The sequence below is a fragment of the Corylus avellana genome, chromosome 8, assembly GCF_965113065.1.
Source record: "Corylus avellana chromosome 8, dhCorAvel1.hap1.2, whole genome shotgun sequence".
NCBI lineage: Eukaryota > Viridiplantae > Streptophyta > Magnoliopsida > Fagales > Betulaceae > Corylus > Corylus avellana.
In genome coordinates, this window is record NC_142497.1 from 3133481 (window position 1) to 3147758 (window position 14278).

Genomic DNA, 14278 nt, shown 5'->3' on the forward strand with positions numbered 1-14278 from the left:
TAAAAAGTAGGCGACAAAATCCATTAACATTTCAGCATGCTTACTAATAAAGCTAGTACAATTCTCAAATCAATATCATTAAAGCAAAAAAATTTACTTTTAACCCTTTGAACTTCTAATTATTTAAAGTTTAAAAACTCTCAGTTTTGTGTATTAAATTTCTAATTTTTAGCTAATATGTTAGGTTTTTTCCCGTCAAACTTTTCAAAATAGTCATGCTTTTTTATAATAAAAATTGACAGATTCAAGCGTTGGTATTTTTGCAAATTTTATCAAAAATCTTAACTAACACTTAAATCTTTGTATTTTTTTTTAAAATGGGTATTTTAGTAATTTTGACATTACGAAAAAACGTAACGGAAAGGTAGCATTGCAAACAATTAAAAATTTAATATATTAAATTGAAATTTTTTGAAAAAGGGAATTAAGTGAAATTTTCCAATAAGGACATACTCTCTATTGGATAATGTTGATAATCACCAAGACTAGATGTTTCTCCATTGGGTATTGCTTTCTTAAACTTCATTTTCGGGACAAAGAGAAAATGAAAATTGTAAGTGTTTTTTTTTTCAGTCTTCTCCGTGCATTTTTTTTCAAAAAGAAAATTGAAATCATCCACCAAACTCATCATTATATTGACATGCTTAAACCCCATTGATCAAGAAAGTCAAGATGTGAGCGAGCAAGTTGGAACGTAGCCATCTTCATTTTTATAATTGAAGGTTAGGTGGTTACAATGGTTTGGACTCAAAGAGAGAAGCTCTTGCTTATTTAGTCCACCTTTGAGGGAACCACCCCCACCAATATTTTACGGTTGAGATTTTGTTTTATTGAATCTGACGGTGTATGTTACCATGTAATGTCATCGTACATACATCATTAGATTTATAATGTCTAACTTGGTCAAGTTTTCCCTTTTTTTTTTTTTTCATCGTATTTCCCTTTCTGACTAGCCTCATTTTACTATAAATAAGCTTGTAATCACCACTGAAATATACCGTTCGAATCTATATACTTTTCTTTTGTTTATTCTAATATAATATCAGGGCCACTTTTTGTGGCATTGTCTTATTCTCGATACATCATACACATGACTTGATCTTTTACCAAATCGGTCAGAACTTTCAGAAATTTATTATGCTTTTCAAAATGGGCCAAGCTTAATTTTTCAGACTCATAAATCATCTACACTATGAGGATAAATCTCACTCTTTTCACAAAATTAGTTCTAATTCTCTTTTGATAAAGGATAATGGGAGAAGAAATTCATGATTTTTCCAAAACCTATACCTAAAATTCTCATCAATTTGCTTTGAAGAAAATGTGTAAAAGAGGATGCAAAAGGGTTAATTGGAGAATATAACATTGATTGGCCTATGCCCCATTACTGACCTTTTACTTCTGTCAGGTCCTTGCAATTGCAGCTGTTCCCCATTGAGATTGTAATTTTATTTTTCTTTTATTTATTTATTTATTTATATGAATGGTTAAGAATTATCATTTTAAATATTGACCTTCCAAATATGTCTAAACACAACCTCCACTGGTATCTCACAAATGGGTCCCATGTGCTTGGTCCATCAAGTTCAACTCCACAGTTGCATAATTTGAATTTGTCTATGGCTTATATGACTTTTACCGTGAATGATATTATTGGCATTGTGGTTGTCAAATTACCAGTTTCTTCAAAGATTTATCTCTATATAGACAGGTATCTCTGTGGATAGAGATAAAGATAGGGATCCATCATCTAGATCTTGATTCACTATTTTCATTTTTTTCCTTTATGAGTAAGAAGAAAGAAATAAGACGCACCCACTAAAACTAAAAATGATTGATTTAATAATTTAATTAATATTTTAACATACTTATTCAAACTCTTCCCTAATATATGAGACTCAATGCGTAAAATATTTAATTAAAATTAGAGGAGAACGATGAAAACAAGATTTGCAAGCAGATGCTAAGCAAGGGGTACTGGCTTATAGAGTATTCCTTCTTAAAAGAACTTGGGTTCTACTCTAAAAATGGATCAAACATACCAAAATAGCTGGTTATTATGTTGAGTGGAAACCAAATTCAATTACAAGATTCAAGTCATATAAAATGGTGAGCCATGGCTCCCTCTTTTCTTTGTTCAAGTATAAATCATGTAGCAGATTAAGTTGTTGGTCAAGGGCGAAGGACAGAGTTCCTCATATTTTGTCACTTCCTTCCAATAGTAACTAGAGAGAGAGAGAGAGAGTTGTAGGTGAAGGGAAGAGGATAGGTTCCTCATATTTTCCCACTTCCTTCCAATATTAACTTGTTCGTTTCCCACATGCTCTTTTGGAAATGTTGAGACACTTTCTTGCATTAAAGCCTGAGAGAGAGAGAGAGAGAGAGAGAGATGATCTTGTCTTAAAGCTTTGGGGAGCATCTGTGAGAGAGAGAGAGAGATGGGTGAGGAGAGTGATAATGAAGATAGGGTAAAGTGGGACCTCCAATACCCTCAGTGGAGCAAAGAAGTCATTAGAAGTGGAAGCTGCAATGTCAAGCAAAGCAAGCCCCGAAAATCTCTCTATCCCTCACCCACCCCCTTCAAAAAAATAAAAATAAAGAAGGAACACAAAAGTGACATAAAGACAACAATAACATCATCATCCTCCATAACAAAATCATCATAATCATCATCAGCTTTGATTTTCTTCATTCTCTCGTCCCTTCACTCCCACCAACTACCACACCCACCTCTTCTACTTGCTCAAAAGCAATTAAGCTCCTTCCTTCCACCGTAAGTCTCTCTCTCTCTCTCTCTCTCTCTCTCTCTAATCTTTCAGTTCTTTCCATGCTTTTGCTTGATTTTTCATAGATTATTCTTGTCAAAATTCTTCAAGAACCTACAAGTTTGGAGGATACTGGAGCAGGGCTTCCAATGTCTTGCTGTCAATCACTCTGGTAGTAAGATACTCTGGTCTTGTTCTGTTTTGTTTCATCTCTCTCTCTCAAAATTTTCCTGTGTTCAATCTTTCCCTTGAATTCATGTACTGAAACTTTGGTTCTCACAGCATATCTAAAGGAAACAGAATTAGAAACAAACTGTATATATGTGTTTGTATTGATTAATCAGTTTCTACATCAACTCTGTTTCTGTTCTGTTTTCACCTTCTGGGATCTTTCTCGCAAATCAAACAGAAGATAGCAAAATTATAATCCACCCATTGAATGCTATATTCCGATGGATTCATTCAATCAAACCACTGGTTTCCGCTACAATCCAAGCTCAAACGTAATGAGCCATCATGAAGATGGTGATTCCGAGTTTTCGGGGATTCTTGACATATATGTTCATCATGCTAGGAACATTCACAATATATGTATTTATGAAAACCAAGATGTCTATGCAAAGTTTTCTCTTACTTATAATCCAGACGACACTCTCACAACTAGAGTCATCAATGGAGGCGGCAAAAACCCGGAATTCAACGAGAACTTGAGAATGAAAATCACCCAAGTTGATGCAGTCCTAAAATGTGAGATTTGGATGCTCAGCAGAGTTAGAAACTACATGGAAGATCAGCTTCTGGGATTTGCTCTGGTCCCAATTTCACAAGTTGCTGGCAAAGGAAAGGTGACACAAGACTATAGCCTCTCTTCCACTGATCTTATCCACTCCCCTGCTGGAACTGTCCAATTGTCTCTTTCTTTAGACACTTCCCTGCCAGACAATTCCTCTCCCAATTCGTTACCTGAGTCGGCTACCAATTCATCAATCTCTTCAGAAGTTGTGTTGCTTGATCGAAAAATCTCAGAAGTTATCTTAGACCCAGTAGAGTACTCGAGAATCGAATTCCCTGACATTAATGTTGTCAAAGAGACTCAACAAATGGTGTCCGAGTATTTCGACTTGGCGGGGCAAGGTTCTGCTTCCGGGGCTAATTCCGGGGGATTCGTTTCATTTCTCCATCTTGGTTCTTCTCCTCAGTTTGTTGATGACCACGAAATGACCGGGAATTCGTCCGAGGAAAATGGAAGCATACACAATTCTGGCTTCTTAAGTTCCACTACAAGCAGCTTAAGCGATGACAGAAACTCTGCTGATTCAATGGAGAAAAAGAGTCGTTTATGCGGCGAGCCATCGAATTCTGTCAACATCTCAATCACTACTGAGGTTAACCAGAGCTCCTGTACTTGCCCAGACACTCCAACTTCAAAGAAGGGGACTGAAATCAGAGATGAAAAGGAGTCAAATTTCACAAGCAAAGAGGAGGAGAGCAAGAAGGATAGGAATATGGGTGGTTCTGCAAAATTTGGTCAAGTATTTTCAGCTCCACTTGGGAACTTCAATCTTGAGGCAGAGCAGTCTGCGATGCAGCAGCAAATAGTGGACATGTACATGAGAAGCATGCAGCAGTTTACTGAGTCTTTGGCAAAGATGAAGCTTCCAATGGATCTCGATAAACCTGAAAGTGAAGACCATGGAAATGTGATTCAAAGCCACTCCAACAAGTTAGAAGCTGACAAGAAGAAAAAGGAAGGATCCCGGGTGTTCTATGGCAGCCGGGCCTTCTTCTGATCTCTAAAATGATGTTGCATATCTGACAGGGAGTTTGTTCTATAGCTGGATATGGAGTTTAATTTATGGTAACTTTGGCTTTCTCTCGGCTTTCTTATGTGATATTTATGTCAGATGTCAGTTTTTTTCTACTCTTATTAACCTCTTTAATTCCCATCTTAATGAGGCTATTTTCTTGAAATTTAGTGGCAATATATTCCATTAACTTGAATAACTCGACTTTAGCTGCATGTAATTGAGTCTAGAGCATATGGAAATATGATTATCATTTGTGGTATACTTTGTTTGCGTGGTTAAAATTCTTTGCTTTTAAAGCACTGAGGAAGCAGTTGATCAGGGATTCAGTGCAATAGGTGTTGCCTTATTGAACGACAGCTTCACTTGTTCAGACAAGAGGTTGGACATGAGAGGTTGGACATGTGTGATTTACAGGAAACTTGCTCTAGCTATTTTAGATTTGCATACCTAACCAGGATATTGTTGTTACTCTGCTTTCAATTACTCTGTTGAGCAGATGAGATTGTTTCATCTCCATTTTGCTTTGAATTGCACACAACTTTATTTTCATCAATTTGCTTTGAATTATACACATGAATCCATCGACCGGCGTCATCTCTCTAACAACTCCATGCTCTTACATGGGTTGTCCTATTGCATCCGGGAGCGAAACCACCCTAGCCTTAAGGGTTTTGGCCCCTCCAAATATTTAAAAATGTCAACAAAAAAAAGCTGAAATTATTTTTCTAGTTCCGCCCCCATTGCAAAGATTGAAATCCGAAAGCTACTGTTACTAGTGCAGTAGTGAACAATGGCCAACATAGTGATGGTGAAACCTAATATTCTAAGCTTACATATCCTGTCAGCAACAGTATGTATTATTGTTGTCAAGTATAGTGAGAAAATGTGATAAGCAGTGAGATACCTAGTCAACTACCTAGCTAGGTACCATGTTATAAACCACAAACAGACTGTCATTGGAACTACATTGGGGATAAAGAGTACGAGAAAATTTATAAATGCTATTCATTGTCATTTGTCGCCTAAAGAAAAGCAGCAAGCATTGGATCTCTCTCAATTGCCAACATGGGGGAGACAAGAGATAATGTAGAGATCTGGGAGGCTAAAGAGTTGGTGGTGGTGGCGGCTCCAAAAGGATGGGGGCGTGCGAAGATTGAAGAGCAGTGGCTGAGCTGAAACTTTTTTTTTTTTTTGGAATGGGGGTGAATTAAATATTTTAATAAAAAAAAAATTATGATTATTATGAATTTTTTTTTAAAGAAATGTTGAAGGTGTTACGGGTGTTTTTCATATTTTTTGTGGGGTTAGAGGGGACTTTTTAAATTTTTTGGGAGCTCATGAGATTTTTCAAACTTTTGGGGAGATATTTTAAATTTTTGGAGATCTAGATTTTTAAGAGAACTAAAGTAAGGGAAAGATTAAGAGAGATTTTGTTTTTATTTATTTATTTATTTTTCACTTTTATTTTTTTTAAAGAATTAATGAAGTTTTCTTATGTTCTTAAGTGCATCATAGTCCTCCCCCCCTCGGATTGAGATCTCATAGAATTTTTTAAAAAATTTAAGATTTTCAATTTCATAAATATCAGCCATTCATTTCATCTAAGCGTCTAAAATAAACCATGTTTAGCATTTAATGAGGAAACATGGCTTATTAAATTCCTTGAGAGTAGCTTCCTCATTAAATGCTAAAACATGGCTTATTTTAAATGTTTAGATGAAATAAGCGACTGAAATTTATGAATTTGAAAATCTCAAATTTAAAGAAAATTTTAGAGAATCTCAATCATTTCCTCTCACACAAGTGAAAGAGTAATTCTAAGTGGTTTACTTGTGTCCTACTTTGTCCTACTAAGAATGAACTTGGAAGAGGAAAAAAACAAACACTCCTAGACCAGCTACCATGCTAGAGGATCACCCCCTTCCACATGACATCACTGCCACCAGTCTTCTTGGACTGGATTATCTTTCATTGCCTTTTCCTTTATCGTATCTTGCTTGGAGTTTTGGAGGTCAAATGCATATTCATCTATCCACTTGAATCATCCATGTGCCTCCTCTTCACCTTCACCATCTTCTGTTTCTGTTGTATATAATACCTCTTAGCCTCGCTAGTTTTCTCGAAAACTAGTCAGGAATTAAGTATTTTAGGGTTCTCTAATTAACACTCCCAGGCCTTAGTTTAACTACGGGCATTTTCGCTCGACCTTCTCTTACAAGGTCTCCCTTTGAAGTAGTGAGGTGTTAGACGTCTGTATAAATTGAGGGCCCGTTTGATAAACGGTTTTGACATGTTTTTAGCACAACACTATTTATCCCACTTTTTTATTTTTCCAACATTCTCTTACTTTTTTTCACATCAATCAATTTTTACTACAGTATCGAACCGAAATCAAAACAAAATCGTTTACCAAACGAATCTTGAGTTTCTCAGATGATTTGCTTGCATTTAATTTTACATTTTTTTGGTTTTTGTCATCTATAGTATGTTTTCTTTGTTGTATCTACCAAAAAAAAAAAAAAAAAAACTATTGGAAGAAGAAGAACAAATTTATCATGTTAGATTCACTAACATCTGAAATTAAACAAATCAGATAATTAGAATGATCTATTTTTCTCAATTTTATCATTCAATAATAAGAACATTGGGAAATTTTCCCTTGTTTTCTTTGCCCCCTCTTTTTCCTTTCTGCCCATCTTGAGATGAGAGCTTGAGATGTGAGTCATGTGACCCTACAAAACAGGAACTTTTGGGCCCTACTTCTGGATAGTCCGACTTTGAAGTGGATAGTATAAAGAAATTTTTTGACGGTTAGCAAATGACAAAATAATATTTATACCAAAAAAAGAAAGAAAAAAAAATATTTATACCTTATGAAATGTTGTAAACTAATATGATAGTTTGTGTAGCGTATCTCATTAATTACTCAACAATAAGAAATATAGGTCCCTAAGAGATAGCTCAATCGGCTGGGATTGCGCCTAATGAAGCGGATGTCATTAGTTCGAATCTCCTTCCCTCCTCTTGTGTAGATATGTAAAAAAAAAAGAAAAAACAATAAGAAATATAGTCACATTAGTTTTTTTTTAACAATTAAATATATTCTTCATTGATAAAAAAACACAAATAAACCCAGAGCAGTTTACTCCTTGATTACAATACCATAAATATAGTTTTGAGATTTCTTCCAGCCAAACACTATCTATGACTATAACATATTTAATGACTTCTCTAACCAAATCATGAGCCGTTGAATTTACGTCCCTTTCAACAGATGCATTCGTTTTTTAATACCATCTACTATTGCCTAAATTTACTCCAATTTTTGTGCTTGGCTTTGACTACATCTACAATTTGCAAGGCATTTTCCTCCATGATGATATCATTGAAAGTTAGAAACTTAAAAACCCATCTCCCACACTATCACCTTAGTTTTCAACAAAATGTTCGAGGTAATATAATTTTTTTTTATTATAAATTCATGTGATATTTTATATTTTATAAAAATTAGTATTACTTAGACTGTCGTGTGACGCTCTAGGGGTCTTATAAATTGTCCCTAAGTTTATAAACATAATAAATGTCAAAAATCTACAATTTAAAAATCACATGAACTACTATATTTATTTATAATATTCTAAAGGAACATTCACGACCGTCATGATTTAAATTTGGATGGAAATATAATTGCATGAATTAATTAACAGCTATATTAATGTTCATCAAATTTGGTAGTAGTATAGTATAACTTTCCATATATATATATATATATATATATAAAATAATAAAAGTGGGTAATTTTTTTTTAAAAAATAAATAAATAAAATTGTTGTCGCCAGTGTAAACCAAACCAATGTGAGTTGAGCGCTCTCTGGCTCCTTATATGGGAATCAATTTTCTCTCACTGAATTCCTTCTGCTTTTGAACCCTCCGAGTGGACCCCACAGCTCAAAACCTGACCACCATAAGCCCCCTAAAACATCGCAGCGCTCAAACACTCTCTCTCTATCGCTCTCTCTCTATCTCTCTGTAGGCTCAGCAGCTGTAGCGTCCGAACAATGGCGGACTATGGCAGTGCAATCTCTCTCTCCCAGGGTCGAGACCTTTCCCACACCTCCGAAGACGACGACTCGGAGCACAGCCCTCGTAGCGTGCCCAATCTCTCAGCAGGAGCGACAAGGCCAGCAGGCTCATCGCCACCGTCCAAGCCCAAGAAAACCACGGCCATCTGCGAGTTTGGATCGACGCCTGAGGTTTCAAAGAAGCCCAGAGGCCGACCGCCCGGCTCCAAGAACAAGCCCAAGCCTCCCATTATCATCACAAAAGACAGCGACTCCGCCATGAAGCCAGTCGTCCTCGAGATCTCCGCCGGCTCCGATGTGGTCGAGACGGTCATACAGTTCGCGCGCAGGCGACACGTGGGCATCATTGTTCTCAGCGGGTCAGGGTCCGTTTCCAACGTGACTCTCCGACACCCCGTCTCCCACGCGCCGAGCCTTTCCCTGCATGGACCCTTTAGCCTCCTCTCTCTATCCGGATCATTTCAACAACAACAACAACAACAACAACCCTCTTCTTCTTCTCCTCCTCCTCCTGTTTCTTTTTCTTCTTCTTCTTCTTTTGGGATATGTCTTGCAGGGGCACAAGGGCAGGTGTTTGGAGGGATTGTTGCCGGGAAAGTTATCGCGGCGAGCCGGGTCGTGGTGGTGGCTGCCACGTATACGAGCCCGGCGTTTCATAGACTTCCGAGCGAAACTGATGAAGCTGGTGAGGAAGCAAAGCCTAACATTGCTGGAAATGCAAGCGAGTGTTGCAGTACGAGCAGTAATGCCATGTGCATGCCTGTTTACAGCGTCGCTAGCCCTACCCCACTCAACTGCCAGATTTCCCCTGATGTTATGCCTTGGGGTCCCACCTCCCGCTCTCCTTACTGATCACTACAAGTCCAAGAAGGGAAAAAAATTATTAGTATAGAAGTATGCAAATTCAAACATCTATAAAGTTTGAGGATTTTTGGTAGCCTTTATGAAATGGTTTTTCCTTTAGATGTTTGTCTTATGAATCTAGATGTTTCTTAAAACTTTGGTTGTTGTTGTTGTTGTTCCAAAGCTTCTCTATGTTTGTGTGTTGGACGGGTTTTGTTGTTTACTTTCTTGTTCGTAAAGTTTCTAGTGCTTTTTTTTTTTTGTTTTCCTTCCTTCCTTCCTCCAAAGAGACAGGCTTGGACGGTGGTGGAGGGGCCTGTTCAAGGCTTCAAGCTACTGTTTACTGTTGGGTTTTGCAGCCACTGATTGTCAGTGTTCCTCAGAAACCGCATGCCATGGTCCTCACCCTCGGGAAGGGCCCATTTACCATCTCCAAAGCAACAACCATATATAATTTAAATTAAAATTAAAAAGAAAAAAAAAAAAAAAACTGGGTTCATGAATCATGATTATATATATATATATATAATGCGTGAACTCAGATGACTAGACTACACTAAATCTGGTAGCTTTATCATCACTGAGTTCTCTCTTCTTTTCAAATCTTTAATGATACAGTTTACAGAGTGTTTCATCTTTTTTGTTTGAGCATGGAGGAGGGACTTTTTTTGTTTTTTTCTGCTCTCACGAAAGAGTCATATCCATACATATTATCATATGATATTTAATACGCCGCTAAGGCCGGTATACTCTCATTTGTTTCATTAAGAAGGCATGAAGAGAGTATGTCCAAATTCCAGTCAAAACACTCGGAACATACTTTGCTGTAAGACGTGACAATCACAGCAGTCCATCGAACCTCTGCTCTTTTATTTATTGGCTTTTTTGTCCTTTTTATCTATCACACACACACACACACACACACACACACACATATATATATATATATATATATATATATATATATATATGTGATAGAGAGAGAGAGAGATAGAGAGAGGGGTAACTTTGGGTGAAGAGGAAAATGATGAAAGAAACAGTACTAGTAGTGGTGAAAACCTGGGCAAGAACATGGTGATTGGGTTTGTGGAGGTGACTGGAGAAAGACTGCGACGGTGGGCGCACGCGAGGCCTGATAAATATGCAGAAGGCCAGGGCTTGGGAGTGCTCACTTGTCAACCTTCCATTGGCCGAATCATTTTCACGGGGGAATGCAAAGACAAACAGAGAAAACTCTAATAAAAGCTGCTTTGACTTCCTTTTTACCCCCCCCCCCCCATTGTAAATTTGTAATTGCACCGGCTGGTCAAAGTTCGGACAAAGCTTTTCCTGGATTTCTATTTCCACGACAGATTTTGTCCTTAAAAGAGCTTGTTTTGCCGTACAAGGGTGGAAAAAGCAATAAATGTGTTGGGACTTGTAAGTAGGTAAATTTGTGGCCATTTATTTTGTATTGTAGGCTTTTTTTGTTAACGTACGGGGGCCTAAACTGGCCCAACTGGGGACCCTCCTCAGGGCTAATTGTATCAGTAATAGGCCATGCTCTCTGTCTTGTGTAAGAGATTTCCTAGGGGTTTTATCATTTACGCTCTTTATTTACTGTTCTCCGTTTTTCCTAAGGGGAAAAATATTCACACCTAATTTTAAATTGTTTAAAAATTTTAAGTTAGTATAAAATAATAAAATTTAATTATTTATTGCTCACTTTTCGTGAGCACATACATGATATATTTAATTAAAATAAGAATAAATTGTTGAGTTAAGGTTCGAACTTATAACTTATTTTTTTGTTACTATGTTAAATTAGCACGCTTCTCAAATTTTAAACCGATATAAAAATCATCAATTTATTTAGCTTAACTATGCAAGTTCATAGATTACCTACCACTTGCAGGAACTAAGAGTTTTCAATTGATGTGTTACCATCTCATAAAATTCACTTGGAAACTGATTTTTGAAGAAAAAAATTGGTAAGTAGCAATTTTCTTCTTGAAATTAATAGTTAAGACTCTTTACAAGTTAGATATATCATCCATGCCGTGGAAGAGATGAGCTTAAGCTCAAGGGAGTTACCATTTTGCCTTTTGGGCTCTGTGCATCATGAAACTTAAAGCTAAAGCATTTGTCTATGTGACTATGTCTTCTTTCCTTCTAAATTAAAAGTCAACTATATTCCTATATGAAGCAAAGATACTCGTAAGTTTTATACTAGAGGGAATTATGCGCTTGATTTTATAAGCTCATGTAGGGGTAGTAATTTGGGTTAGTGTGTCGGGTTTGGGTCAATCTACTTGACCTTTTAACCCGTTAATGGTCAACTCTAATATGATTCATTTATCTAAGCAAATCAAATCTTTCCTTGACATGACCTACGGGTGATACGACACGACTTATTTAACTTGTTATTTTCTTTTTTAAAAAAAAAATCACAACTACAAAATCAAAAAAATCATCCAATCCAATAAATTGTTTTTTTTTTGGGCAAACAATGAAGATGAATGCTACACTTATACTCATTTCTTTACATAATTTTTCTATACTCATAGGTGGATCAAAATTTAATAAACTCATATTCGATGGTGGTTTTAAGAGTCACCTATGGCTAGGGGTGAAAAGACTGTTACGGTTAGTAGTTATTGGCTAAAACCGCTAACTGTAACCATTTAGGCGATTAGTAAAATCCACTAACCACCTCCGCTAACCGACTAGGTGGTTAACCAGCAGTTAACGGTTAATAACTACTAACCGATTTTGAAAGAAAAATTTTTAATTTTTTTTTTAAAAAAAAAGTTAACAAAACTTTTTAAAAAATCAAAATGACTTAGTTTTTATGGTAATATGATAATACCCTACTACATATATATATATATATATATATATATATATAAAGGCAATTAGCGGTTAGCAGTTAGTGGTTTATGGGCGGTTAATAACCACTCTCCTTTTCATCCCTACCTATGGGTATAGAAAAATTGTGTAAAAATATACAATCTTACCAAGAGCCGTACAAGGCGGTGACAAATGGCAATAAAATTCGGTCAAGAGTACTACTAGTAAAGGTACTAGAGAAAATCAGATAGGAGCCGTTGAAGATATTAGCTTGGTTTCATTGCACAAACATCCGGGCCTTGATGGCCAATTTCTAGTGTACTAGTTTTGAGTTCTGCCGCTGGTACAGAGGATCTCAGCACCCTATTATTATAGGATCTAGATCCCCTCCAATTGAGGGGATAATTGGAGATTTTCCAATTGTCCATCTGAACTGTTCATTTTGATTCAACGCACTACAGAATGCCACATGTCCCACTATAAATTAAATAATAAAATATCATTTAATTTTTAAAAAGAAAATAAAAATTAAAATAATCAAAAATTAAAATTTTTTATAAAATAATATGGGGTGACCAAACCATCCCCTAGGGCCCTAGGGGGAGGCGTTGGCCATCCCCAAAGACCAGTTGGGGGTTGCTTTGGCCACCCCCTAGGGCCTAGGGGGGTGGTTTAGCCACCTCCTAGGGCCAATCCCAAAAAACATGGGGTTGGTTCCTGGGGCCCTAGGGGGGTGTCGGCCATCCCCAAAGACCAGTTGGGGGTGGCCGAAGCCACTCACTAGGGCCCTAGGGGGTGGTTTGGCCACCCCTTGTGGCCATGGGTGTGGCTTCGGCCACCCCCAACTAGTCTTTGGGGATGGCCGACGCCACCCCCTATGGCCCCAGAGGGTGGCCGAAGCCACCCCATATTATTTTATAAATTTTTTTATTTTTTAATTATTTTTATTTTCTTTTTAAAAATTAAATGATATTTTATTATTTAATTTATAGTGGAACACGTGGCATTTTATAGTGTGTTGGATCAAAATGAACGGTTCAGATGGACAATTAGAGAATCTCCAATTATCCCCTCAATTGGAGGGGATCCGGATCCATTATTATATATGAAGGAGGGATCTGTATTTATGACTTTTAATTAGAAGCTTCTTGTGTATGATTTATTTAAAACCAGGAAACAGAATTTTCTTCAGGCAGTTTGTATGGTTTGCCTAACTTCTCTGGAGTGGTAATATATATATATATTAAAAAGTATCACCATATATATAATTGGATCAATTAGATGATACCCACTTTTTGTTTGGGTCAAATTTAATTTGTCAGACTACTTCATAGTTTGTCCAACTTCAAAGAGAAAACCCACACATTTAAAATGTGTCCCCGAATTACAGATCAGAAAACGTTACAACACAACCTTATTATAATATAAATAAATACATCATATTCACAAATTTAAAACAAATACAATTAAATTTTAAATCTAATTAAATCAAATATTAACCATTAAAACATGACCTAGGAACATTGATGAAAAACTTTAGTTCTCGCCCATTGCATTTCTCCATCATTGTCACTAGTCATTCACCTCTTATTTTTATGTACACTCAGCTTTCTTTCATGGGACTTTGTGCTCTTGTATTTGGTGATTTTGGGTCTATCTTAATTCCAAAAATTAGCTCAAAAGGTGAGACTTTTTTCCATACTTATAAACCGATCATCAGCCCTTTTCATAATCAATGTGAGATAATCCCAATAATCTCCTCACACATCGAGTCCTGGGTAAGAACAGAGACAACCCTCTTATCCCGTAGACTATTGGACCGAGACTTGTTGGTTGAATCAAGGCTCTAATACCAGTGTTAGGTGGTTTTGAGGCCTATTTCAACCCAAAAACTAGATCAAGAGATGAGATTTTTTCTCACACTTATAAACCGATCACCAGCCCTTTCCAT

At 36.6% G+C, this 14278-nt stretch overlaps 1 protein-coding gene and 1 pseudogene across 2 annotated transcripts; both read left to right on the forward strand.

Moving 5' to 3' along the window:
• The first annotated feature begins 2458 nt into the window (after positions 1-2458).
• Positions 2459-4690, forward strand: LOC132164438 (Calcium-dependent lipid-binding (CaLB domain) family protein). 2 transcript variants are annotated; one of them, XM_059574952.2, is made up of 2 exons: positions 2459-2773; positions 2852-4690. In XM_059574952.2, exon 2 carries the CDS (start codon positions 3218-3220, stop codon positions 4553-4555), a length of 1338 nt encoding a protein of 445 aa, XP_059430935.2. In that variant the 5' UTR covers positions 2459-2773; positions 2852-3217; the 3' UTR covers positions 4556-4690. The 2 variants fall into 2 exon arrangements, with proteins under 2 accessions (XP_059430935.2, XP_059430934.2); XM_059574951.2 differs by having other exon boundaries at positions 2877-4690.
• Positions 4691-8510: 3820 nt separating this feature from the next.
• Positions 8511-9618, forward strand: LOC132164508 (AT-hook motif nuclear-localized protein 28 pseudogene; annotated as a pseudogene).
• The last annotated feature ends 4660 nt before the right edge of the window (positions 9619-14278 follow it).

Excerpts from the sequence above, each read along its gene's own strand:
- LOC132164438 (XM_059574952.2), top strand. The coding sequence starts at position 3,218 with ATGGATTCATTCAATCAAACCACTGGTTTCCGCTACAATCCAAGCTCA.